Here is a 26,170-nt window from a genome sequence, read left to right as displayed (position 1 = left end):
CATGTCCTTTCATCTTGTCAGGTGCGCACCACTCAATAATCGGTTACTTAAATTTGTGTCGTGTCAGCTTGTGGTGGTCTATTGCCCCATCTAGTGGGTTACATGACCCAAAAACTGATTTCAGGCCAGTGTGCGCAAACGATCGCAATTTCACTTAAGCCTTGTAAAGTCATACGTGGCAAACCAGGTAGCTAACCGCATTTTATAAGATTAGGACGTTAAAATATTTTTTGTTAAACATGCAGTTTAGTTAGATGAAACCCGATGTTTGTATGTTTGATGTTTGACCACTTTCCTCATGTTTACGTGCTTTTACTTAACGTATTTCGCATAGTAGACATTAGTGACATGTCATAGCAGAAAGAGAACAGGTATACATAACCTAACGAAGAGCCCATTACAGTGCAGCAGTTGTCTGGCAACATGAAAATTATTAGTTGCACATGTGTAACTTCTACAACCAGGCATCTCACTTACTGACATAATACCATTTGTCAGTTTCGGCAAAGTGTGTTTAGTTTTTTTGTAAATTCTATCCCTGCGAATAAAGAATTTCCCAAGTAAAAGCAGAGCATTTCCAAAGAATCCGGTTCTGCTTTTCAGAAAGTGACACACCTATAAATGACCTTTCTTGAGAATTTTGTAAGAGTGAATGGCCTACTTTAGGTGCCAAGCAGTCATTCAAGTCTAACCAGAGGTCTAATTATTAATTACAGATGAAAAGTAATCGTCTCTTTAATGATTTATCTTATCAAAATGAACCCGCTCCGGTGTCTGGATGCGGACGCCCGGTGGCGCTGTGCTGTAGACGCAGCTGTGTTTCAGTCCAGCTGGACCCTCTCATCATCGTTGGCTGTGAGTCGCCGGTTGCCTAGTGACGAAAAACTATCGAGTGCTACTGATTTCCTGCGTTTTCAAAATCTCGTCGCTGGCACTCAGCTAGCGCCAAGTTTTCCCAGACACATTTCATATGTTTATCTCATCTTCGCAGCTTGAAGCATGGGACGAAATAACGCAGTCAGTGTCCCTGGGAGTGCCGTGTAACGTTTTCGGGGTTTCAGGTCGCGTTTTGAAGACAATTGAAGAATGATGAATAACTATATTTTCATCAGGGTCGTTGGGAAAGGGAGCTATGGTGAGGTGAACCTGGTGAAACACAGGTCTGACCGAAAACAGGTGGGAGACGAGAAGCATGCATGGAGTTCAATACAAACCACAGCAGCTGAAATACTCAACGTTTCTCGTTTGGGATAAATGTTTTTCTTGTCGCTTCACATTTTATAACGACCAGGCTTGACGCTAAAAAGCTAGCTTAAAATTAGCTAAAGTCGGCTAAACCCCCAACAGATTTACTTACGCGCTTTTGCATTATGTTTGCGCTTCATGAGGCGCAGTTGATAATGTTAACACATAACGTATCAAAGCCACGGATTGTTAAGATAACGTATGTTCTTAATTTTAGAACAGTAACACTTTAACAGTTAACAAAAGTTGTTTCTTTTCTGCATTGTTGCTCAACATATTTAATATATTAAACGTGCTGCATAATTAATTACTGACCATCACGTTGACTGTAATCAGTCTCTTGGAGATGGAGTTTAGTACCCTAAACAACAACAACCTCAACAAAATAACTGAATAGCGCCTATATCTGCGTTTCATGGCTTAAGAGATGTACTCATTCATGTGTGGCTCACTAACATTGACAAGATTTATAAATCCTTGCTCTGAATCAGTCATTGTTTGGAAATATTTGTCCATCTTATGGTGACTTTACTATATTTTTTCTTCCATGCACTGTTTTCTGAATTCAGAATGGTAAAGCTTGTTTGGTGTCCTTCATTTCCATCTCAGTGAGTGAGCGTGTATTTTGCCTCTGTTTCAGTATGTTATCAAGAAGCTGAACTTAACCACCTCCTCTAAGCGGGAGCGACGTGCTGCAGAGCAGGAGGCGCAGCTCCTGTCCCAGCTGAGACATCCTAACATTGTGACATACAGGGAGTCTTGGGAAGGAGATGACTGCCAGCTGTACATTGTGATGGGTTTCTGTGAAGGTGGTGACCTCTATCACAGACTTAAACAGCAAAAGGGGGAACTCTTACCTGAGAGGCAGGTGGTGGAGTGGTTTGTCCAGATAGCCATGGCACTCCAGGTATGGTGTACTGTAACACTGAAAGTGGGGTCCATTTTTTCATCACAACAGTACAGCATGTTTAAAGTCACCTTGCTTTTCAGTACCTGCATGAGAGGAACATTCTTCACCGAGACCTTAAAACACAGAACATCTTCCTGACAAAAACCAACATCATCAAAGTTGGGGACCTTGGCATTGCACGAGTGTTGGAGAACCAGAATGATATGGCCAGCACACTCATAGGAACCCCTTACTACATGAGTCCTGAACTCTTCTCCAATAAACCCTATAACCACAAGGTATTTGGGTTATCTGCTTTTAATGTGTGTAGTTTATTTCTGGATGTGAGCTGCTTCACACTGGATGTAATTTTTTTTCTGCAGTCAGATGTTTGGGCCCTGGGCTGCTGTGTGTATGAAATGTCCACACTTAAACATGCCTTCAATGCCAAGGACATGAACTCACTTGTTTATCGAATAGTAGAAGGAAAGGTGAGTTTAATCTCTTTAAATATGTGTATTTCATTAGATATACAATTCACTTAGGTTTGAACTGTAATTAGTGGCACTATACATAGTGAAACCAATATACTATTCATATACTCATATACTATTTAATATACTATTCAGTATACTATTCATTTTCAACAAATTATGTGTCCTTTTCTGTTAAAGCACTCTTGTACTCATCTATTTAGTTTAGTTAGCCTTCTTAATCTGAAGATTGTTGATCATTTTGTGAGCATGTCAGAAGACTTCTGTGACATTTCTTAAGCTCCAAGCACAGACTGTGGTTGAACTTGTGTGGAATAATCTTGTCCAGGATTTTAATATTTTATTCTTGTCCTGTTAAGACAGAATGTTGGTTTTCTGAATCTGCAATATCTGGAAATGTTACAGAAAAGCAGATCGACTATAATTCATAACATAACATTCTTCCTCTGGTTTTCTTGTCAGCTGCCACAGATGCCCAGCAGATACGATCCCCAGCTTGGAGATTTGATCAAGAGCATGCTGTGTAAGAGACCTGAGGACAGGCCTGATGTCAAACTTATCCTCCGGCAACCCTACATCAAAAGACAAATTGCCATGTTCCTTGATGCCACCAAAGAGTATGTGTCTTTGTGTTTTTGTTCTATCATTCCAAAACAGATTTGAGCTGTTCTTAGATGCTTGAGATTGTTTTGTTTCTTTCCACACCAGAAAAACTGCCAAGTCAAGAAAGAAAGCGGCGAGTGGCAGTGGCGATTGTAGAGCGAACAGTGCATTGTCTGTAGTGTCACCTCAGCCAAAACCCAAGAGGCTGCCTCCAAGTCCTCAGGCTGAACCTATTGCCAGGGTGAAACAGGTGAGTGGCTGACCAATCACAAAGCTGATTTTTACACAGAAAACTCTGAAGTCTTTAGTTTAATATCATTACTATTATTATTTATTAACGTGCTTTATTTATGTTATTTCTCAGTTATTAATATTTTTAAAGTTTTTTTTTCAAATATTTTTAAATAGTTGTTAAAGTATTGTTTCTGTGGTAGCAGACTTATCCCTTATAGGTTTAGTTGGAACAAACAGCATTCTATAAATGAGTCTATACAAGAGTCTTTCATTTTGTCGCCAAATCCAATCAGAAAGTGTACATTTATCCTGGTCATCAAAGTAGTAACATGTCAAAAACAATCTGTGGATTCTTATTATTTCTGTACAGCTGAAGCTGTTTGCTAAAGCCTCTTCCATTCTCATATCAGGCAGGAAATCATTAGTGTTTATTATGGTTTGTGTTTTTCCCCTTCATCCTCAGAAAGAAGAGAAATCACAGCAGCATAAAGTTTGGAACGGCGTCACAGACATCACTCCAGTCCAAACACCTCCACCACCCAAACCTTCTTCACCTGATGCCCTCAAAGGCAGCCTTGCATCCCTGGCAACCATCAGCAACATCAACGTTGATATCGAACCGCAGGAGGATGAGGGCCTGTTGAAGAGACAGGTGCAGAGGCCCCAGTCAGTTGTGTCTCATCACCAGGCAGGTAATGAACATGTGACTCAGAGTGTGCACAAAGACAGCAAGGGAAGAGGGAAACCGGATCCTTCTCCCCCTACTTCCCCCCTTAAGCTCCCTCTGAAGTCTGCATCAGGTGTTGCCAGTAGGGGAGGGGACGAGAGAAGGGCACCCAATGGATTGTTAGACATTCAGCCACAGGCCACGCCAAACACTGGGGATACATTTTCTGTCTTTGGGGAGAAGCAGATGTCAGATGTGGATGGTAAGGATGACACCATGGAGTTACTTCAAGAGGCTGACATGCAGAACCCAAAGCTAGAAGCGAAGAAAGGGGCTGTTTTTTCTATCGCTGAAAGGAGATCTGCACTCAAATCTAACATAGAAAATGTGTTTCTGGATGCGAATATGGACAATAAAAATGGCACCGTTACTCTTCTCAAGGGAGTGCCACTACAGCACCTACATAACTCAGACATCCAAGTAAGTGTTGATAACAACTAAGCGATACATTTGCTTTTTCTTATTAAGTGTTCTTGTCTGTTTTTATGTGTGTTAATTTGTGTCTTTGCAGGAAAGCTTAGAATCTACTGAGAAGCTGTTAGAGCCGTTCCCTCCAACACTGGTAGGAATTAAAATTCTTGCACTCATTCTGTGAACTCCTGCCAGAATAAGGTCAATAAGCTGACAGTGTAACACAGCTAACACCCAGTGGAACAAAATGCAGCATTTTTGGGGACTTTGTGATGAGATTTTAGCCACAGTGGGGAAATGAGTGTAACTGTGTTTGTTCAGGAACCTGATCAGGAGCAAACTCCCTGCCCAGTCAGTAAGCCGGGTTTGACCGCTCCATGCCAAACTCCCCTGCAGTTTTCATCGGAACCTTCTATATCACAGCAACACAGAACGAGAGACACAAGATGGACAGGGGGTGATCAGGACAAGGTAAAGATAGAAGCGTTAATACTGAGTTGTTGAAATTCAGGAATTACAACCATTTTAGCCACTGAATTAAATAATTAGCTTAAGTATTATGACAATGTAACAACAGAAAAATAAGATAAGTATTTTTAATTTTACATGAAAATCCCAGTTTTATGTTCTTTAAGATTTATACAGGTTCATTCAGTTAATCTTGTATCTTTTCTGTTCTTTTAGTCCAAGGTGGCTGCTCCTAGACCTTTACCTCCACCTCCTGTTGAGAGCAGAGCTGTGGAGGGGAGGAAGAGGAACAGGAGGAATACAGAGAGCAAGAGGGCTGATGTGGCTGCAACCTCCACTTCAGCTAGTTCCTGTAAGGAGGGATTCTTATCAGTGCCACAGGTGAGAGTGCTGCTCCACTGACATACTGTGTACAGCCACATTACTGCTCAACCATATACATTTCTGAATGACAACAGCTTTGGTCTTGGCAAAATAGCAAGCCTGTATCTATATAGCCTCTTTATGTCCTATACACATAGCAGAATTGACAATAAAGTTGAGATTTTATTTGCTTTCCAATCAGCTGTAGATTTTATCACATTACATTACTGACACTACATTATAAGACCTCCTAAAATTTTCCTCCCAGAGTTTTGTTATTTTATGTTGAAAGTTAAATAAAACCCCAGTATTTTTGGGACAAATGGTTTTGGTAGAGTGGTGTATTCTTGCTGATGTGAGCAGATGAAATCACATAACCTCTGTGTCCATTTTATTTTCAGGATCGTCCCCTGTCTGCCAGAGAGAGAAGAAGACTGCGACAGTCTCAAGAGAGTAGCAGTCAAACAGGTACTTAATGTCTTCTCCTAACTGAAAGGAGAACTTTCTAATAAGGCCTTTAACAAAAAAATCTGTAAGACTTAAGTTATAGGCAGTTTGAATAAAGGAGAAAAAACACATTAATTCAAGAAGATGTACTTGTTTATATACGCTCACAGACACTGACAACTCACACTGAGAAACAGACACATGTATGTACACATCTTAAAGGAAATAGTCTATTCATTATTTTCCCTTTATAAAAATGGATAAGGAATAGTTATTTGATATTTTTTCCCTTAAGCACTTTCCTCAGGTGTTGATGCTGTAAGAAGGAGATCTTATGATGTCACTTCCACCAAGGCTGAGCACTGCAATGCCCCATTTACCAGATCTGTTTCCGACTCTGTCACTGGGACCAGCAGTAAGGTACTGACGCCCCACCGCTGTGACATTTGATTGTACTTCAGATAAGGCTGAGTGCGCCTTGTGGGGCCAATCTGTTAATGTTACAGTGAATTTAAATGAGAGGTCTGTGTCAAAACTTCCATCACAACTGTGAGTTATGCTTCATTACAGCAGGAGAAGTTGCCGGAGCGAAGGTCAGATGACGATGAGTGCAACTCATCCACGAGTTCCACAGAGCGTTCAGAGGGAGACTGCAGGGAGAGGTGAGAAAATAACATCAAATGCAGCACACCTCAACTCAAATAAATTCACTTTACTGTGTAATCCATGATCCATAATCCATGATGGGTCACCTGCAGGAAGACTGAATCCAGTGACATGCAGGATTTAGTCCACATGATGACCCAAACTTTGAGAATGGATATTGGAGACGGTGTGAGCGAGGTGGACAAAAGCAGATTTGGCTCTACTGCGCTGCCAGAGTTTAAACTGAACAGGAAGTACAGGGACACCCTGGTGCTTCATGGGAAGGCTCGAGTGGATGCAGAAAACTTGTCTCTTGGTGAAATACCAAAAGGTTAGATACTTTGATCAAACTCTGTTGTCATTAGTCAGTCAGCCACTCTGGAGCTTCCTTGTGTTTACAAAGTCTGTGTCTCCAAAAGGCTCCACATCTGGTCCAGCCAAGATAAGGAGAGCCGTAGAACACCTGAGAACAGATGTGGTGAAGGGTCTGGGGGTCAAGCTGCTGGACAAAGTGCTGGAAATCATGGAAGAGGAGGATGACACCAAACGAGAAGTATGGTTTTAAAGAAGTAAAACACGTCATACCACCTTCACCTGCCCTTTGTTTCCTAATAATGTCACTTGGTGTCCTTGTTTTTTACTGCAGCTGTACCTTCGTGATGAGATGGGGGATGAGAAGTACCAAGCTTATGCTGTGATGGTGAGGCAGCTGAAATTCTTTGAGGATATTGCCTTCAAGGTTTAGTGTATACAAGGGAGCATACACTTTTGCATTTGCATTTTCTTTTCACTACTTATGAGAGGTGGCTCACAAGAGGAAATCATTTTGATAGTGTCGATACTTCGAAACTTCTACTAAAGTGAAAATCGGTCTATGTTTTTCATGAAGATGAATTTGTCTCCTGTCAAGACCACCTTGTGTGGCATTGCCACCTTCTTCCTCCCACTTGGAAGCAACCTGCATCTCATTTGACGCAGGTTTTGTCATGGGATTACCACAACACAGCCGACTTTATGGAATGACATGTTAAATATGTAAATTTTGTTCACCTCATTCCAGTACAAACACAGAATTTGAAATGAATCCTGGATTTTTCAGGATAACTATGCAAAGATTTAGGTTGTGGTATAGCATTGTGTCTTTCTACTCGCTGGACTGGGTACTCATTTGTTTATTTATAATGCAAGCCAGAATTTCAATAATTGTTTCACCTGTTGCATCTTTGAAGATATAAGATCTCACTTGTGCAGCTCTTTTGTATATTCTTATACACAAAATTATGTAATGTAGATGCATTGTAGATATTAACATTTTAATTATTTCTAATAAATCCTAAATGTTTTTTTGTTTCCATCCATTTTTCATAATCTTGAGAACAAAAATAAAACAAGCATTCGGTGACAGCAAAAAAAAAAAAAAGCACTATATAACAGATGCATCTTTGTGCACATAACACAGTAAGGCACAGTATTCAGTAAGTCCTGCAGAGAAAAAAATCTAAATACAAATGGAAACATCCCATTTATAAAACATAGACAGTATCAGATGTTTATTATTTGGACACATGAGTATTTCATTATCGACTGATAAACACTGTAATAAGGTTTTCCTCCTAAATGCTTCAAATGTGATCCATGAGAAGAACTTCAAAATAATTTTCAATATAAAAAATGATCAACAACTGGGCAGGGATAGTTCTGAGTTATTTGTGCTTCTTCTTCTTGATGCTTTCCTGAGGCTTTTGGTTGGACTCCCCACTGGTCTCTGGTATAACTGGTTGCCAGGACAGAGGATTCTTTCTGTACATAGGCCATGGGGGCAGGGTCAACTAAAGTCAAGGATAGAAACAGAAAAAAAATGATATGGTGTTAACAAAAGAGGACGTGACAGAGTGAGATGATTATTTTGGGCGCACAACACATCTGGATATTATTCCTTCCCCAGACCACACAAAGCAAAAATAGAATAGAAATAGAATAAAGTTTTATTTGCCATTTACACAGATACATTTAAGTACATGTACAATGGAACTATTGTGCATCCCCCCTGAGTCAAGCTTACTAAAAGTTTAAAGGATAAAATAAGAATAAAAAAATAAAAACAAAAAATAGAATAACCAGGTAATAAATAAATAACACAAAAGAAAAGCAACATACTAAATACTTAGAAGTTTCCACTTTGAAACTTCCACAAAACTTACCACACAAGACACAGCAAAGCCAGCCAAGACTATGTACACTGTCCACCCAAACTGTTCAATGATCAGACCATACACGAATCCAATCACCTGGAAAGAACGTGCAAAGGATATTAGTGAACCCGCCAACAGCTCAAAACGCAATGCCATTCTAGTGGGATGTTTAGAATCGCTAGTTTGCATGGCCCATGGTTATTTACCGCTGAGATGAGTATTATTCCTTGGAAAATCTGTTCAGCCAGCTTCTGGCCTTTATAATCCTGTAACACAATAAGAAAACAAGCACATCTGAGTACAACACCTCACACAAAGTGAATGCAGTTTAAGGTCTGCATGCGTAATGAGTTTATCTGTTCACAATGAAGAGTTGTCCATACCTCGCTTTTACTTGACGGCTTTATTTAAATTGTTATACTAAGCTTATCGGTAGATGAAAAACACCAGAGTAATAAGAGGACGAACTTACAGATAATATATTAGTTAAAATCAAGATAACATAACGTTTACTGAACCACTTCCAGCGTTTCACGGACATTCACATAAATATCAGCCAATAACTAACAGCTACTGACATAGTGCGTTTTTGGAAAGTGATTTTGCTGAATTAGAAAACTTTGATGGCTGGTTTCGGATGATAAAATAGAACGTTATCTAGCAGCTGTTACCACTGTAACCGAAGCATCCACCAGCTAACACCAGGAAGGTTAGCGTTAGCTTGGTGGAATAGCATGAAAGAAACGCGGCTAGCGACAACAGCAACTCCACATCAAATCACCAACAAACCTTACCATGTGCGTGGGGATGGACTTGAATATAGACAGCATTTTTCCACCTGAAAAAGACTAATCTGGCAGGGTTTGGCGTTTGGCTCTGATGGGTGAAACAGAGCTTCCGGTCTCAAAAAGATACGTCGTGCTGTGAAAGACCCATCCGGGTACTCCCAACTGTTATAACTTGTCTTAGCTGCGCAGGTTCGCAGATCTATAAATGACAGGGATCGGGTTAAGTGCGGGGATTTGTTGAGAAATTGGGTTTGTTATTAGTGGAGTCCAAGGTGTTTGGTATTTGCCTGAATTTCTTGCTCGTCAATATGTCTAGCTACGTTTCCCCACTATATTTTAAGCATACACACATGCCATATAATTCCAGTCATTAAACCATAAGTAAATAATAAAATGTAACAAACAATTTTTTCATAGGCTGGAAACAGCAAGCTAATTTAATTTTATAAGCAGGCAAATGCATGGGCAACTATGACTTCGTGCAACCGAGGTAGAGGATAAACTTGTTGATGTTGAGTTGGCAGTTTGGCTTTATCGTAAATTACTTTTGCTGTTTTATCCAGTTTCTTTTTAGAGCTGACTTCACTCGCGCAGTATACATTGAAAGGTTAAGCGTATAAACACACAGTTAAAAGCCACCACTTTGCAAACGGTCTCGTTGTGTGTTTATACGGTCGCCACGCAGCGGTGCAGCGGCAATTAGGGTTCACCTCAGTCCTCATAAGCCAGCAAGCTAATACATCTTGGTCTGCACTCAGATCCACTTTCACCTGTTTTTACATTTTTATTTTCATCAGACGTGCTGGAGAGACTGATGTGGCTGGTGTCATGACACTGAGGAAAGGTGAGTCATTTTGGATAATGCGAATACTTATTTGCATCTCTAAAACGTGTCTATAATTAAGTTTAGATAGGACAATATGAATGGAAAAAACATTAAATAGAATCTGGTAGACTAAATTAAGTCAAACTGGCAACCGTTTACATTTAATATTACTTTCCAGCAAACAGATTCTTAGTTATTATCTTTCTGTCACTGCTGCCCCACTGTCATTCTTAATATCAGCTATTCATTGTGTCTTTCAGTAAACGTGGTCATCCTTGTGCTGCTGGCTGTAGCCTTCCTCATCATAGTTCAACGAAATCTTCTGAACCTCAGTGACTTTTTACACAAGGAAAACCCAGGTATGTCCATCTTTGTACTGGCAGTAGTATGCTGTGTAATGAGAGGTACACTTTTTCCTTTAGAATATCCCATGTATTGTTATTGTGTGTAAGTTCAGTGCATTAAAATGAAACCATGGAAGCCATTAGTCAAATCCCAAATGTATCTTTACCCAGATGCCGGGGTGATTCTTCCCTTTGAGTCTGAGCTGTCTCCAGACCTCAGATTTGAGTCTGCAAGGAAGGGGGAGGAGATCCCTGTCCTCATCACTGCTGCTGAGGAAAGACTCGGTGCTGTGGTCGCTGCAATGAACAGTGTCTACCAGAACAGTAAAGCCAATGTTGTCTTCACCATTGTGACCTTGAATGACACAGTGGACCACCTAAAGTAAGACACTGAAGCATTTCTGTCTTGCCAAATGCACATCTTTATATTTCCATGGCCACATTAATGGAAGTCAATTTTGATTTAAGTAACCTTTGTCTGACAAATCCAATTTTTTTTCCCATCAGAGTGTGGCTGAGTAAGACAAAGCTAAAAGAGATCAAATACAGGATAGTTATTTTCAAGCCTGAGCTCCTGAATGGGAAGATATCTAAAGATCCTCAGACACTGGAGGCTGCAAAACCGGTGAGACAACTGAATGATCTATCACTATCCCAGAATAAATATTCATTCTATTGTTTATGTTCATTTCTTGCAAACCATGTTCTAATGGTCTGTATTTCCAGTTGACTTTTGCCAGGTTTTATCTGCCTGCATACATACCAGAGGCAGAGAAAGCCATCTATTTGGATGATGATATCATTGTACAAGGTGAGACGATTACCTTTGATGTACAAATGCACCACTTCACTCATTAACTCTCCAAATTATGCATGTCATAACAGTAAAAGAAAGATTTTCTGGAAAGGAATTCATGAATGGATTTTGCTTGTTCTCTGTGTGCCCTGGGATCTCAGGGGACATTCAAGAGCTTTATGAAACCAACCTCAAACCGGGGCACGCAGCTGCCTTCTCAGATGACTGTGATTCTGCTTCTGCTAAGGGCATCGTTCGAGGGGCTGGAAATCAGGTGGGCATCTCTTGCATAAGCTGTTATACAGTTATTTAGAAGGGGGAATATTTCTCATAGAATACGCTGACACTTGATCACATAATAAATCTTTTTCAATAGAATAATTACATAGGTTTCCTGGACTTCAAGAAGGGGGCTGTTAAGAAGCTAGGGATGAGGACCAACACATGCTCCTTCAATCCCGGGGTCATCATCGCCAATCTGACCGAGTGGAAGAACCAGAACATCACCCAGCGGCTGGAATACTGGATGGCGCTTAACATACAGTAAGTTACTGCCAATGGTACAATAGAGGGTGGATATGAGGCAGACTTCTGCCCTAAATTTAGACAGCTGGGAGGAAATAATTAGAATTAGTTGCGTCTTTCTGCAATCAAACACAGATTTATTCCAGCTGACTCTGTCTCTTAGCATTCAGCTAAATCTGTTCATTTCCCCAGGGAGGATCTTTACAGTAAAACACTGGCAGAGAGTATCACTACTCCTCCTCTCCTCATTGTTTTCTACAAACGTCACTCCAGCATTGACCCCATGTGGCACGTTAGGCACCTTGGTAAGTTCTGCTTAATTACTGATTTAAAAAAATTTTTTTTTTTTTTGAGCAAACCATTGGCTGCAGATCCAATTCATTTTTCACAACAATTATGGTTTCTTTGGGAGGTTTGTGTGATAGCTTCATATATACATAACCACAATACTGGCAGTATGAACAGACACCCAAGACTTGTGCTGCACAAGTAGTTTGAGAAACCTTTAAAGAGTTTTTAAAGGAATAGTACTCAGGGCAGTACCTATGTTTTTAATGGGCAGAAATGAGATATCAGTGCTCACAACAAAAAAGCAAATAAGTATGATTCCCAAAATGCTGAACTATTCCTTTAACTGTTTTTTTAAATGCCATTTTGCTGTTATACAAGTATCTAGTCTATTTAATTGCACCAGAAATCATAACTGATTTTGGAAGTTTTCAAGTTACAGAAATCTTTAATGGCAACACCAGTAGACAATTCCTGATTAATTCAGTGTTCTGATACCAAATACAATGTCCATAAATATATTTTTTCATATGATGGCTAAACGTTGTTTTCCAGGCAATACAGGTGCTGGAAACCGCTACTCCCCACAGTTTGTAAAAGCTGCCAAACTCCTCCACTGGAATGGACATTATAAGCCTTGGGGGAGAACATCCTCTTTTTCTGATGTGTGGGACAAGTGGTTCATTCCAGACCCCACCGGAAAATTTCACCCTGTGCGAAGACACACGGGGGCCAACTAGACTGAAAAGATGGGTTTTAGAAATCTTTCAACCAGCCAAGCCAGCCCCGTCCCAGCTGGGGACCATGCCTCGTGATATCTCAGGAACTAAGTAAGGCCTTTTCATTAACCAGCCCTGAACCATCCTCTAAACACGTAAACCTGTGTACTCTCATTTTCCCTCGAACCTAGTGCATCATATTGTTACCCTTGAGATTGCTTTGACTCGCATTTCTCAAAATATTCTGATAAACTGTTGAAACCGGACTGTTTTGCTAAAGAGGCACAGACTGCATTTTCATCCTTATCAGAGCAGTGTTTCGTCCTGAACAGCATTAGAGAAAGATGTGGCATCTGAACGGTGTGACCTTAATTGAAATGTATGCACCAGTCCCAGTCAGCAGTAATGAGTTACTTGTGACAACATGCCAGGATCACGATGTACAACTTAAGCCATCGTTGCAAGTCATTGTGACTTAAATAGGTTTGTTTCCATGCAGCTAAATGATGACTTAAGCACTTAATTTGAATTCTAAATGGTTTTATACAGTTACCTCAGATATAATAGTGTAGCACAGTTTGCATAACAATTTATAACTGCTTCAAAAAGGTTCCCTTCAGTTTTCAAATCAGTCTGAATTTTAAGATTAGCCATTAGATGCATCATGTTGTTACCTCAATTCAGTACTTCCTGTGGAAAAGTAATGAATTTTATTATTTTTAATATTGCACCTAAGATTATTCATCAGACCCTAGTTTTAACATATTTTAACAGTGGTCTGTTCTCAGCTCAGCATTTCCATCACAAAAGTGCTATTTAAGTTTTCTCTCCCTTCTAATCTCCCATTACTCTGAATGACACCGACAAATATAAAGTGCTCGACTCGAGTTAATCACAGTCAGGTTAATGGTGCCCCAGCTATCAATAACTATGCCATAATTGAACACTAATTCAGTATTGTACTGCCTCCCATGCTGTTAGTGTGGTTGTTTATGACTTTATGTGCAGACCACTAAGCAAACTCCACCTCAGCAGAAACTGAAGAACATAAATGTTTGCACAACATTCTCATGCTTTATCCCTTCACTGCCAGGATTTTTATACTCGTCGAAATGCATTCACCTTGCTGGTTGTAAATACTTTTGTATAAAACGTGAAATAAAACTTACATTTTTATCATTTGCATCACTTGTTTTTTATTTTAATTTTACAGTTATCTGTATTAAACCTGGTGTTTCTCAAGATTTTCCATTGTCAAGTTTGCGTAAATTTATGTTTTGAAAAAATAAAGTAAGAGGACATGTAGGATTTGTAGAGGATTTATTACATTTATAGTAAATGACCTATATACATTATTCTGCATTGACACAAAATATTACAAATGACCTGTGGACATTTAAAGGGAGAAGAAGTAAGTGATTAAACTCATAACCACCTAAGAATTAGATACGGAGTTCATTTCCTGGACAGGGATCAGCCCTAGACAAACAAAATTCAGTCTTATAAACTGAAAAATGTGGTCTAGGATAAAAGTGAGTCCTTATCTGGAAAACTGTCTTCCAGGATTAAGCAGTGAGGGAAGGCCACACATAAATGACAAACTTAAGTCTAGTCAGAAACCAGTCAACAAGCAGGACAGGCAGAGATGGCCAAAGGCATCCTGACAGTGATTCCACACATAAGCATCGTCATGTGCTGTATTGTTGACAAGTGCAGGTCTGTATCCTAATCAGACCACGTGGGCACAGGCTCTAGTTCAGAGGCAGTGTACAGGCGAAGCTCATTTAAAATCTGTATTGAAGTCATAGGCGTCATCTGTTGTAGCTGCAGAGAGGTTGATGTCAATGGGAACTGACTTGAACTGCACCTTGGGTTTTTCTGCGAAGCCAAGGAAAGATGTAAAAATATGACTTACTGGATGTAGATTTTATTGACAAAGTACTTTAAGAATTAAAGAAAAAAAAAACAATTTACTTTTGAGTGATGCCTCCTGTGGTTTCTCAGGTTCTTCTGTTTCTTCTGTTTCATTTTCCTTCTCAGCAGTTTGCTCAGGCTGTAAGAAGAGCAGATGTTTCAACTATTTAAATTCCAAAAAATCCTCAAGATACAGAGAGTGATTACAAAAAGTAAGAAAAAAGTCCAGCCAGCAGGATCAGAGTTGGATTAGAAGTCTTCATAAACAAATCAAGACTTGCATTTTTGTCCTCATTTCCATGCTTGGCCTGGCTTCCACTTTTATTTGAAGCAGATTTATTGTTGGAAAATTCTACAAAAAAAAATTACATCCATAGTTACCTCATTGTTCTGCACTGCTTCTCTCTCTGTGGCTGCCTCACTAGGACTTTCTTCAGTGATGTCGCTGACGCTCAGCAGGCCTGCAGTCGGGCCTTTGGAGATGAAGCTTATACTGCTGGCCTGGTTTGGAAATTTAACACCTACAAAAGCAAAGGTTGTTGTTCTGTCTGACAGTACACTGACAAGCCTAGAGTTTAAAAGCCCCAAGAGGACACATCCCTGTTTACACCACATGTGAAATAGATGCAGTTGACTGACCATCAGTGCTGCTGCACTCACTCTAACACAGGTAAAAACTAAGAAACAAAGAACCAGGGAACAATGCAGTGGGTATGAATGCCATGTTGTCTAGAAAACTGATAAAGATGATTTCCTGATTTTTCTTAAAACCTATTAGTCAATTTAATGACTTACAGTGAGAAGATGAAATATGCAGGATAAAGAAAAAAAAAAAAAATCATCTATCATTGCTGACTCAAGACCTCTGAGAGCCACAAAAAAAAAGCTAACTAAAACTAAAGATTGGTTTAAATGATTCAAATAATGTGCCAGTACCTTTCAGAGTTTCCTCATTCCCCATTTTCAGTTTGGTTAGATCCCAGCCATTCTGCATCTCAGAGACGACGGCATCAGAAAGGTATGAGGGGAGGCTGCCGTTCTCTGGTGGCTTACAGTGGTAGCTCAGCTTGGCTCTGAGGAGACATCAAATCAAAGACATTCAGTGCTGTGAATCAAGTGAGGCACGTAGCACTCGATACTCTTCTCTATCATATTTACAGTGTAAGTGTTTGGATCAGAGTTGGATTAGAAGTCTTCACAGTGAAATCCAGAATTGCGCTTTGTCCTCATTTCCACACTGACGCACTGCAGCTGTCCGCCCTTCCTAACTGTTTAGGTGAAAACAAACTCACCCTGTCCAGTCCGACAGGAAAGCTGTGGCTGCCTGCTCCGTGTTAGCAACTCCACCCTTCTGCAGATAACCACGCTTTTTGGCGAACAAGGTTAAAAACTCCAAAGAGTTTCTGAAGTCTGGGACATTGTACTGAAGCATGGTCTGAAACAGAGAGAACATATTACTTTAAATGGCTTCATCCACTTAATTTCCGAGAGAATACCTTAAATCCATCTAACCAGTTCACACGTTAAAGCGACACATCTCTCTTGTGATCTTCCCACCTGGGTCTTGTCACACTGCTTGAGCAGAGTCCTGACAGCTTCCAGCACACTCTCCTGGCCCTCCTCCACCTGCAGGCTCCTCAATGCCATAGAAGCTGGTGGGTTGGACGGCGAAGCCACAACCCCTGGGCTGTCTATTAGTTTCACATTCTTTAAGATGTGCACCTCCTGCATGGATCTGTGGGGTTGGTGAGAGTTAACATTTGACCATGGGCATAAGCTGTGTAAAGGAGGGACTGAGAAATCTAATGCAAACCAACTTTTTTTTTAACTGTAACACAATCAATAAATCACACGAAGCCTCCAGGATGTAACAGGGAACTCTTCTGAATATGCAATGTGATTGGAAATTTCTATAGATGTGATCAGTGAAGCCTTTTTTTTTTTTTAAATCCTGATTTTTCACTCACTTTGTGATGCCTCTCTTGACTCCAGCATTGCAGGCCATTATCCCCTTTATACTGTTGATGAGACTGCTCTTCCCTACATTAGGAAAGCCTGAGGGTAAAAGAGGATGGTGTCAAAGCTGAAGATTGTTGGACTGAACAAACTCAAAGAAACCAGAAACAATAGAGTACATCTATGCTGCAGGGCTGCATTAGACAGTAAAGGATCTGAAGTCCCTCAAATAAATATAATAATAATATTTCATCTAAATCCACTGCTGACAGAAGACAACATAAAAGGAAGTGTAGTTTTAATATAGTTTTAGGCTGAGGAAAACTGTGCTTACCAACTACGCCCACTCTGAGTGAAGATTCATTCTCTGTTTTAGATGCATAACTTGTGAGGAGCTCAGTGAGGCAGCTGCTTCCAAAACAGGCAGCTCCTCTGGATCTGTCCAGGACTTCATTGGAGGCCACAATCCTGCTCTTCTTGGCTTGCTGATCAAGACAGAACCAGACAAGTAAAATTACTTGTCACCATCCACAAATTGGGTAATTTTGATTCGTATTTCAGCTGAAGCTGAGTCTGAAGCTCTCTCCCACTAAGTAACGCAGCATATTGATTTTCGAAAAAAAAAAACCCAACCTTTTTTTAAAGTTTTAGTTCTGTTCACAAACACACAGACACACCAGCTCTGCTTATGACAGAGTCAGTCATTTTAGTGGTTTGTTTGTTATTCTTGGAGGTTATAACCAGTTATAGCAGCACAACACAAGCTGCTCAACCTTCTCAGTCCTCCATGTTTCACTCACATACAGACGCAGAATTAAACATCAGTTATTTCTGAATAATCAAGCAAATCCATCTTATCTGTAATATGTAAAGGGTTTTACAAAGAGGCTGGTTAGACTGACAGTTTATAAAATGTCACATGTGGATGAAACTGAGCAATGGATGGAGGGTGAAACTCCATTTTCCAGCTTAAGGTGATCATTTAGATACTGTTCCTTTAAACCTTCAGTCATTTATAGTCAACCTCTCTCTCATTTGCTTTGAAATTAATTCAAACAGTGAACATGCATTAGTCAAAACAGGGTTTTTTAGTTCAAAAGCCTGTGGCTGAAACAAAGGTTGGTGAACACATCCAGAGGCTTATCAGCAACAGAGGGTCACCAACCAACAATTCAGCTACAGCAAAACATCATTTCCTTTAAGTAATATATGCTCTAAGTCTAAACATTGGTTTTTGATCACAGATTTGTAAAAATGCACCTCCTACCACTGTTTTGTCCCGAATCTGTGTTGATGCTTTAAACGCCACCACTGGAAACTCCTGTTGTAAACACTGTATCCACCTCTCCACATTTTCCTTTGGCACCAGGTCTACAACACAGAAAATACAACACAACCTACATGATTTCAAAGTACAATCAATCTACTTTTGATTAAAATTCACAACGCTCTGTGCACTCAACTATAAGTTGACCTAGCGTCGTATCATGTCCATTTACCTATTTTGTTTAAAACCAAGAGCAGTTTCTTGTTGCTGCCCCTCTGCAGCACCGTCTCCTCCAGCTGTGGACACCTGCACCCCATAGGATCACGAGCATCAAGGACTTCTATTACTACATCAGAGGCATCAATTACCTGAATAGAGAGATATCCGATTGAGCATTAACAGAAGAGTTTTTAGTGAGCATTAAAAATATTTCTTACTACTGAAAAAAAAACTGACTAGGACTGGGTTGCCCTACCTTATTTAATTCACCACAAAGGAACTGTTTTGAATTTTTGTCTGGGGCAGTGGGTTTCTGTGAATGACTTCCATTCTCATCCTGGGTAAATGACACAAAACAATTAAAGTTGGTCAACGTTAAAATTATTTAAACCTGATTTAACAAATAACTGCAGCGTTTTCCTTTTACCTGCCGAGCCTTCTTGGCCTTGGGTTCGGCTTCTTTACTTGCAGCCTCCTTCTCCTTTTTCCTCTTCTGGGCTCGCTCCTCTTTTTTGGCTTGTCTCCTCCTCTCTTTTTCTTCTTCAATCTATGAGATAAGAATTTGTTTACAATTTTATTCCCAGGGGCCTCTTGAGGGGTTACAGAGTCCAGATTAGCTCCATGCATCCTTCTGGGTGGCAACAATACACTCATACAGGATCATGATTGAGATAAACTGGCTGACAGGGGCTCATGTCCACCAACCTTTAGCCTCCTCTCCTCTGCCTCCCTGAGGACCTCCTCTTTGAAGGGAGCACTGCTGGGCACTCCGGGATCCTTCTTCACTCGTTTGCTCACTCCTTTCTTCTTTGCCTCTTTTCTCAGCTTTCGATTATGCTCCCGGACCTAAATACAAAACACGAGCATGTAACTCAATTTCTTGTGAACATTAAAATGAGTCAAACAGAGTTACAAAGTTAGAGTAGAAGTCTCGTCTCGTTCACCCAGGCCTCATCGTCCGTTAAGATGTAAACATTTATCTCCGAGTCATGAAGGAAAGTTAACGTTAAAACAAAGTTACACACTTACCTTCTTCTGTATTTTGTACCGTTTGGCACACGAGACCCGCTTACTTGCTTTCTTTAACTCTGGAGACAAAAAAATACAGTACACAGTTTAACGTTGGTTGAACTGCTAGCTAAAGACGAACATAATACAGACAACAGAAAAGCGGCTGTTAGCAGTTAGCTTATGAGCTAGGTGGATTAGTCGAACAATAAAACCTCAAAGAGTTGATTTTAAATAAACGCATATACTGTTATAACATGATTATCTGTGTTTACTTACTCGGTCGTTTCATGGTGCTGCTGCGGATCTGCCAATGTGACTAAAACGCTTTCCCACGTGGAGGAACGCACAAGCGTGAGAATCTGCCACTTCCGCTTCTACCGGCGCGGAGCTGATGTCGCGCCACCTGCTGGGCTGGAGTGGTTATGTTCACTCAGAGAGAGTTTAATGCAACCATGGATGTGATGATGCTGTCATTTTTATATCTTTATGAAAATATTCATCACAAATGATTTTTTTCCCCGATTAACTTAATTAATTTTGGAGAATTCATTGTACTACTTTGTACATTTGTACTCTGGTTTCACAAACTTAACTTATTGTTACCGCTGACTGTTACTTATACTTAGCTTTATTTAGCTTTTTTACTGCAGATTTATGTAGGGCAAATCTCCTTATTTTTTGTACTTGTTACCATTGTACTATTGTGTTTATTACCTGTACACGGCTGCTATAACAGTTGAATTTCCCAGTTTGGGATCAATAAAGTATTTTTATCTTATCTTATCTTATCTTATCAAATCAAGTGAAATGACGCAGTCCTCCAGGTTTCCCACTAAAGAGTTAACTGGCGGTGAAAAAGAAAGTAAACTGAACTTGAAAAATCTAGAGCATTTGCAACATTATTTTTGCACTTTCATATATATTTTTATTATTTTATTATTTTTATAATTTCAATTTCACTGCTTACTACATTTAAGCATCTGCTACTCTACTTAGATATCGATATCATGATGTTCACATACTGATGTTTGTATTTTAATGATATTAACTGTCAGGTACATTTTATATTTCCTGTTCAACACCTTTATTTTGTTATTTTTATATTCTGATGACTGAGACACCAGTGAAGACAGTGACAGCCAAAATGTCTCTTGAACTCTTGTATACTGGTGTGTTGGAGTCCATGAGTCCATGATACAATATACAGTACAATCCACACACTGTGTAAGTGTAGGCAACATATGTGTGGAGGTAGCTAGATGCCATACTTGGGTGTCTATATCTGGGACTTCAACACATTTCACATAGAGATGCAGAATTCTTTGTTTGGGCTTCATGCAGTGATGTCAAAACTGGTACACACTGATTGCTTGGACTGTGTTGCCCCCTTGTGCTTGCTTTCTGCTTTAAAAGTGAGAATCAGCTGTTTAAACTTATAACTATAATGGACATATCTAAACTGCATTTTATTTCCTCTATAAAGATGCCAACCTGTGTCCCATTTACTTTTCGTGCCTTGGTATCTTTCTTCCTGGCTGATGAATTCTGAATTCTTTGACCAACAACGTAGGGAATAATATAGCCAAGGTTCAGAAGTCTGCTTCTTGATGCTGAAATTGGCACTGATGATGACAATAAATGTATTGATAACGCACTGATAAGTTTTATATTTATATACATTTTTCGGGAGACAGTCAGGAAACAGTTTTGTTTTTTTTTATGTGCTGAGCATCTATGATTTGTGACCATGAAAACTACAATTTTAAGTTATATTACAAACATAACCTACACATGTCTCATAATTAGGACATACATTACTACAAATCGTGTTGCCACTTTATGTTGCAATATTTTGCAGTTCTCTCAAAGCTGCACCTTTCAATATTAGTGTATAACGTGTCACTGTGAGAGCAGCAGGTGTTGGACTGTGATCCGTCAGCTTCTTTGACCTGAGTGGTGTTTCCCCGCACCGTAACCTGAACTAACCCAAACCACCCTCCTCTTCCACGCCGAGATTTTATTCAAACGCAAAAGGATTTAGTCAAGACTGAAACAGCTGAACGGGTATCACAGTCTGCGGGGTGACGGAAAATCTTCGGGGGTTTGGGGAGGCGGAGGGGTCGAAGATGTGGAAGGAGAGGGCGAAGAAGAAGAAGAGACAACTCCGGGTCACGTGATTGGCTCGAGCATCTTTTTTTGGCCCATTTTGGAAGATTGCAAGAGCTCCGTACAGCCCAAGAAAATGACCAAACTGCAGTTTTTAAACGTCTTTTTGACTGAGCGTCTCATGCTTGCTGCGCAGGAGATTTACAAGTCTGTCGAGGACACGATTTTGGAGTACCAGGAGGAGATAGCGATAAGGGAGCGGGAGAACGACCATCTGAGACGCAGACTGCGAGACGCTGGAATTGAAATATGGCCAGGTTAGCTGCCCTGAAAGCTAACGGTGCAGTCAGTTTTTGACCAGCCAACCGAATCAGTGTGGTGGCATTAGGTGGTGAAATGGAAGTGACTGCTTACAGGACAAATATAACAACGCAATAAATGGCTTCAAAATAGTGTTGTCCCACTTCCAAGCAAGTTAACTTTAGCCGTTAGCGAGCTAGTTGACGTTAGCTCCTGTTGTTGTGGAGCGGCTAGCCCGTTAGCAACCTTTGTTCGTTAGCCAACCAGCTACGTTAGCCGACTAGCTTACACCAGGGTTAGCATTCAGTTACATCTGACTTCTTGTGTGCATGTTGACACAGTCATTGTACTAAATCATGATTTGTTCGACAGTGACAAACAGTGGTGTACGCTGTCAAAACCGATAATACGCATTATGCAGGCACGGTGTCATAGTGTTTCTTGTTTACTCCCAATTTTAAAACCTCAATCTCCATGTAGCCCTACATCTGAAACCGCTGCCAGAGTATTACCAAAGGTGCCATAAGTTATTGTGTTTACAAATACTTCATGTATTCTTCATGTCAGTTCATTTGTAGAGATTTTCTCCACTGACACTTTCTTAGCAGTGATAGAAAAAACCTTAGTTGCTGTGAGTTAGTGTAGTAGAACACTTAAAGGTCCAAGGCGGGTTAATATTTCATATAGGCACAACATTAGTCTTACTGACTATTAAATACTTAGTTACAAGTTTCCTGGACTGTTTCATATTAGAGTTGTGCCACCATTTATGATATTAAGACATCCTTGACTAACATCAGGACAACATAACAATTAGTACACTTTTATGAAATAAAGTGTTAACTCTGGTGGGAAAATGGCATGTGCTTTTATGCACAGCAGGTGACATATATATACAGTGCCTAAGAAATTTATTAGACAACTACCCAATGTGAAGATTTACAAAAAAAGCACATTATTATTTCTTGATTAAGATGTCAGATTATAGTGATTTATTTGAATTCCTGAACATAAGAACTTTAGTGGTTGAATGTCATGTTTGATTTATTTTTCTGGTTATTATGTGTGGAAAAAGGGCTATTTACTTCTTTCTATTTGTTATTTGCTAAATCAATAACAATAACATTTTTAGTTTTAAACAAGTTTTTGAAAGATTTCTAAAATATTTGTTTTCTCATTTTTATGACAGGTGGTCTAATTTAAGCACTATACACACACACACACACACACACACACACACACACACACACACACACACACTTTCTTGGGGGAAACACTGGTACTGCATATTGACCAACTCATTAGAAATTAGGCATGTTGTGTATCACCACACTTGCAATGTTTATATCAAAAATATTTTCTGATAGTTTTACTTAACAAGGTAGTGAGTCCAGCTCTTTGCTCCTTTCAGTGGACAAAGTGAAATGAAATTTGGTGAACTGCAAGTACAATATGGCATATTTAGTTCAGCCGCATTTGGATTGTGTTACAGACACTCTGGTGTTTGCCACACTGGACTTAACATTTTCAGCTGAACCTCTTCCTGCTGTTGTGTTCTTAGATCGCCCTTCCATGGCGCTGTTGGATGAGGAGGATGGTGAGCATCCACGGCGAGAGTGGAGTCCCAGCATGGGACATGAAGAGCGTATTCCTATTCAGATTAAGGATAAAAGAGATCTCCGGGCCAACCAAGGAGATGATCAGCTTCGGGGCCATGGCTCTTGCAGCACACCAGAGAACATGTTCACTCCTCCACGGGTTGGTAATGAATATCCCCAGGACGGCCCCCACACATCCAACCTCCCTCAGAGTCAGGGTGTGGAGAACAGAGAGAGGGATCCTGGCTCTCGAGGCTCCTCGAGGCACGTGAAGGCGGAGAGTGGAGGAGGCCACAGAGGCTCTACTTCTTCCAACAGCGGCGCCCAGCCTCTCGCACCAGTCAATCCAAACTGCTCAAATGAGAACAACATTGACATTATTGGGGTGGAGAATGGAGGACAGATGGTTGGTGCTAAGGGAGCTGGAACTGGAGCTAACAGAGCACAGGCGTCACACATGCGCAACCAAGGAGCCAACGCCGTGGACTGCCCCCATCAAAAATCCCCCCTGCAAGGCCACATGTCGTCTTTCTGCTGCAAGGTTTGTGGTGAGGCATTTAGTCACATTGGCCACTTGCATGTGCATGTACAAGTGCACACACGGGAAAAACCTTACCGCTGTGGTGTTTGCGGGAAATGCTGCAGCTCCTCTGGCAGACTCCAGGAGCACCAGCGGAGCCACACGGGTGAAAAACCATTCCGCTGCCAGATTTGTGGAAAGGGCTTCACACAGATGGCTCACCTGAAGGTACACATGAGGATCCATACGGGGGAGAAGCCATACAGCTGCCCCGTGTGTGGCAAGTGCTTCAGCCGCTCTGACAAAATCAAAAGGCATCTCCAGACCCATAGCCGCGAGGGAACATATTTCTCAGGGCAATGATGCAAATGTGTTGTTAAACAACCCAGTTTGTGAATCACATTGATGTGGGAAACTTTTCTACAAAAAGCTAAAATCGCTGCCACCAAGATGAGGCTTTTTTTTTTTCTTCCTACTTTCCAAGAACTAGGGATTCTGCAACTCTTAGAGAAAGTTTTTTATCTAATCTAATACTTCTCCACACCATAGTCCCTCAATAGAATTTGTATTAGCCAGTTTAGTATGTCATTTACTTAATTTTGTACTTGTCACTGAGTATTAAATCTCTGACACAATTTGAGTTATTAGCTAGCCTTTCTGAATAATCTAGCCTTTCCTTATTCATATAATTAGCATGATGAAGTCTTCCACACATGCCTTGAAACTGAGATGCATTAAGAAATGCAACAATGTTCAGCACAGTCATGGCTCATTATCAACCAGTCCAGTCATATCCATAAATTTACACTTGAGTTTAAAATCTTAAGCATCAGTGTATGCATGAAGTCACGTCCATTTTGTTTGGCCTGATAAGTAAAGCCTGTGTGTTATCTGGATTAGTCTAACACTGCCAGTAGTTGTTTTTTTTATGTAGCAATTTAAGAAAATTACACAAAATTTAGCCAAACAATAAGCTGGTGCAAAGCCCCCACAGACTGTGGACTTGACTGGTTTTACAAGGAGGAGTCTTATCTGGCACTTGTCTTTGTTTTTTTTTTAGTATTATTTTAGCCTCTTTTTCTTCTCAGTGCTGTCACATTGTTGCAGAGCTGAATACTGCCATCTCACATTGTCAGTGCTTCATGATGTCCATTGAAACATGGACAGAGCTATTGTGAGACTGCTCCACTATTTTGTGAAATAATGTGATGTTCTGTAAAATACCACTAGTCTCAATCTACCATCCGTTTAGGAATATTGTGGTGTCTTTTTTTTTTTTTTTTAAATGACATGCACTATTGCATCTATCCAACACAATGCAGAAATTCACTCTATAATAGGGCCATACAGTATTAGCTGAACGTACCTGTGGTACCAGGGGTCTCCAGTCTGCAAAGATTTATGTTCACCTGTGTTTCCACCACAGTCATTTTTCAAATGTGAGGTTTTTTTTTTTTTTTTTGGAGTGGCCTCAGCTGTGGTTGATTTTCAGAAGTGGTGGTTGGTTTATCATGGAATCAGGTACTTCCTCTGCCCATCCTGGACTGACCCTACCCCCCTGAACAGTAGACCCTACAGTTACCTTTCTCCTCTCAGGACTAATGCTGCATTCACAACATGAGGGCAAACCAGAAATACTAACATCTGACTTAACACAGCTATCCTACAAGTCAGAAACTCAGGGTTTGTGAGTTTTTTCATTGAATTTGTCCCTGCTTCTATCATTAAAAAAAAAAGATTAATTATATAATATGAAACCTTCAGACTGTGTCAGAGCTCAGTTGTTGCTTCGGACCAAGTCCTGCCCAAGCTCATGTCCCTGTACATGTTATGAATGCAGCATGAGACAACTACAGCACGTCCTCACAGCTGACCAGCAACCCTTCACTCACAGTCTTCTCTGGGACACCAATGTTCCCCCCTCCTGCACACACACTCTATTGTACAGTGTTGTATCATTGCGTATTAAATGTTATTTTTTAATAAAGTAGTCATTGAGTATCCATTGTTATTGTCTTGTATTATGTGTGAACAAAGCTATGATACTAAACTGATGAGGAGTCCAAGTTACCTTTTCTACTGGTATAGATGATTCCTCAGCATTCAAATGTCCAGTGTAATCCAGCATCAGAGCGCTGGAAATGAATGTTGCCAATTAATTAATACATGTATTATTAATGGCATATGTGTTTGAGAAGTCAAACTATCCTACGAAAGGTTAATTAAGCAAAAAGTTTGGTTAATTTACAGCATTTCAACACATTTCCTTCTTTTT

The 26,170-nt window shown here is 40.2% G+C and overlaps 5 protein-coding genes and 2 non-coding genes across 7 annotated transcripts; 3 read left to right on the top strand and 4 right to left on the bottom strand.

The window, feature by feature from the left end:
• The first annotated feature begins 937 nt into the window (after positions 1-937).
• Positions 938-7,925, top strand: nek4 (NIMA-related kinase 4). The gene is made up of 16 exons (XM_041033457.1): positions 938-1,176; positions 1,886-2,152; positions 2,236-2,433; positions 2,518-2,625; positions 3,091-3,245; positions 3,337-3,481; positions 3,929-4,612; positions 4,704-4,754; positions 4,925-5,074; positions 5,288-5,452; positions 5,836-5,902; positions 6,177-6,301; positions 6,452-6,543; positions 6,640-6,857; positions 6,946-7,079; positions 7,173-7,925. Exons 1-16 carry the CDS (start codon positions 1,087-1,089, stop codon positions 7,269-7,271), a joined length of 2,748 nt encoding a protein of 915 aa, XP_040889391.1. The 5' UTR covers positions 938-1,086; the 3' UTR covers positions 7,272-7,925.
• Positions 7,926-8,061: 136 nt separating this feature from the next.
• spcs1 (signal peptidase complex subunit 1) lies at positions 8,062-9,669 on the bottom strand. Its single transcript, XM_041033460.1, has 4 exons — positions 9,513-9,669; positions 8,925-8,984; positions 8,728-8,814; positions 8,062-8,355 (listed from the first exon to the last, which is right to left on the bottom strand). Exons 1-4 carry the CDS (start codon positions 9,546-9,548, stop codon positions 8,230-8,232), a joined length of 309 nt encoding a protein of 102 aa, XP_040889394.1. The 5' UTR covers positions 9,549-9,669; the 3' UTR covers positions 8,062-8,229.
• Positions 9,670-9,997: 328 nt separating this feature from the next.
• Positions 9,998-14,189, top strand: glt8d1 (glycosyltransferase 8 domain containing 1). The gene is made up of 9 exons (XM_041034607.1): positions 9,998-10,350; positions 10,593-10,691; positions 10,848-11,058; positions 11,184-11,301; positions 11,403-11,487; positions 11,634-11,746; positions 11,849-12,015; positions 12,190-12,302; positions 12,841-14,189. The coding sequence occupies exons 1-9, from the start codon at positions 10,335-10,337 to the stop codon at positions 13,023-13,025; spliced, it is 1,107 nt and encodes a 368-aa protein (XP_040890541.1). The 5' UTR covers positions 9,998-10,334; the 3' UTR covers positions 13,026-14,189.
• Positions 14,190-14,307: 118 nt separating this feature from the next.
• On the bottom strand, positions 14,308-19,744 carry gnl3 (guanine nucleotide binding protein-like 3 (nucleolar)). The gene is made up of 15 exons (XM_041034605.1): positions 19,648-19,744; positions 19,390-19,448; positions 19,066-19,206; positions 18,788-18,907; positions 18,617-18,697; positions 18,374-18,509; positions 18,142-18,245; positions 17,209-17,359; positions 16,886-16,973; positions 16,476-16,653; positions 16,211-16,353; positions 15,855-15,991; positions 15,300-15,439; positions 14,979-15,057; positions 14,308-14,882 (listed from the first exon to the last, which is right to left on the bottom strand). The coding sequence occupies exons 1-15, from the start codon at positions 19,658-19,660 to the stop codon at positions 14,785-14,787; spliced, it is 1,668 nt and encodes a 555-aa protein (XP_040890539.1). The 5' UTR covers positions 19,661-19,744; the 3' UTR covers positions 14,308-14,784.
• Positions 16,080-16,153, bottom strand: LOC121179963. Its single transcript, XR_005893908.1, has one exon. It is a non-coding gene; the product is annotated as a small nucleolar RNA SNORD19 (small nucleolar RNA).
• On the bottom strand, positions 17,525-17,662 carry LOC121179965. Its single transcript, XR_005893910.1, has one exon. It is a non-coding gene; the product is annotated as a small nucleolar RNA SNORA47 (small nucleolar RNA).
• Positions 19,745-21,521: 1,777 nt separating the features above from the next.
• On the top strand, positions 21,522-25,890 carry LOC121178641 (zinc finger protein 285-like). The gene is made up of 2 exons (XM_041032889.1): positions 21,522-21,794; positions 23,339-25,890. Exons 1-2 carry the CDS (start codon positions 21,614-21,616, stop codon positions 24,256-24,258), a joined length of 1,101 nt encoding a protein of 366 aa, XP_040888823.1. The 5' UTR covers positions 21,522-21,613; the 3' UTR covers positions 24,259-25,890.
• Positions 25,891-26,170: the final 280 nt, after the last annotated feature.

Source organism: Toxotes jaculatrix, chromosome 3 (assembly GCF_017976425.1).
Source record: "Toxotes jaculatrix isolate fToxJac2 chromosome 3, fToxJac2.pri, whole genome shotgun sequence".
NCBI lineage: Eukaryota > Metazoa > Chordata > Actinopteri > Toxotidae > Toxotes > Toxotes jaculatrix.
Note: the sequence above shows the minus strand (reverse complement) of the source record. Positions and strands in the feature narration are given on the sequence as shown.

Bases quoted from the DNA above. Each gene is read 5' to 3' on its own strand.
- nek4 (XM_041033457.1), top strand. From the start codon at position 1,087: ATGATGAATAACTATATTTTCATCAGGGTCGTTGGGAAAGGGAGCTAT. The intron at 2,434-2,517 runs GTATTTGGGTTA...TTTTTTCTGCAG, and splicing joins ATAAACCCTATAACCACAAG to TCAGATGTTTGGGCCCTGGG. The intron at 5,075-5,287 runs GTAAAGATAGAA...CTGTTCTTTTAG, and splicing joins CAGGGGGTGATCAGGACAAG to TCCAAGGTGGCTGCTCCTAG.
- spcs1 (XM_041033460.1), bottom strand. From the start codon at position 9,548: ATGCTGTCTATATTCAAGTCCATCCCCACGCACATG. The intron at 8,985-9,512 runs GTAAGGTTTGTT...ATTGTGTTACAG, and splicing joins AGTCCATCCCCACGCACATG to GATTATAAAGGCCAGAAGCT. The intron at 8,356-8,727 runs GTAAGTTTTGTG...CCTTGACTTTAG, and splicing joins GCTTTGCTGTGTCTTGTGTG to TTGACCCTGCCCCCATGGCC.
- glt8d1 (XM_041034607.1), top strand. The intron at 11,302-11,402 runs GTGAGACAACTG...CTGTATTTCCAG, and splicing joins CACTGGAGGCTGCAAAACCG to TTGACTTTTGCCAGGTTTTA. The intron at 12,016-12,189 runs GTAAGTTACTGC...TCATTTCCCCAG, and splicing joins TGGATGGCGCTTAACATACA to GGAGGATCTTTACAGTAAAA.
- gnl3 (XM_041034605.1), bottom strand. The intron at 16,654-16,885 runs GTGAGTGAAAAA...CCAACCCCACAG, and splicing joins GTCAAGAGAGGCATCACAAA to ATCCATGCAGGAGGTGCACA. The intron at 16,354-16,475 runs GTGGGAAGATCA...TCTCTGTTTCAG, and splicing joins AGCAGTGTGACAAGACCCAG to ACCATGCTTCAGTACAATGT.
- LOC121178641 (XM_041032889.1), top strand. From the start codon at position 21,614: ATGACCAAACTGCAGTTTTTAAACGTCTTTTTGACTGAGCGTCTCATG. The intron at 21,795-23,338 runs GTTAGCTGCCCT...TTGTGTTCTTAG, and splicing joins TGGAATTGAAATATGGCCAG to ATCGCCCTTCCATGGCGCTG.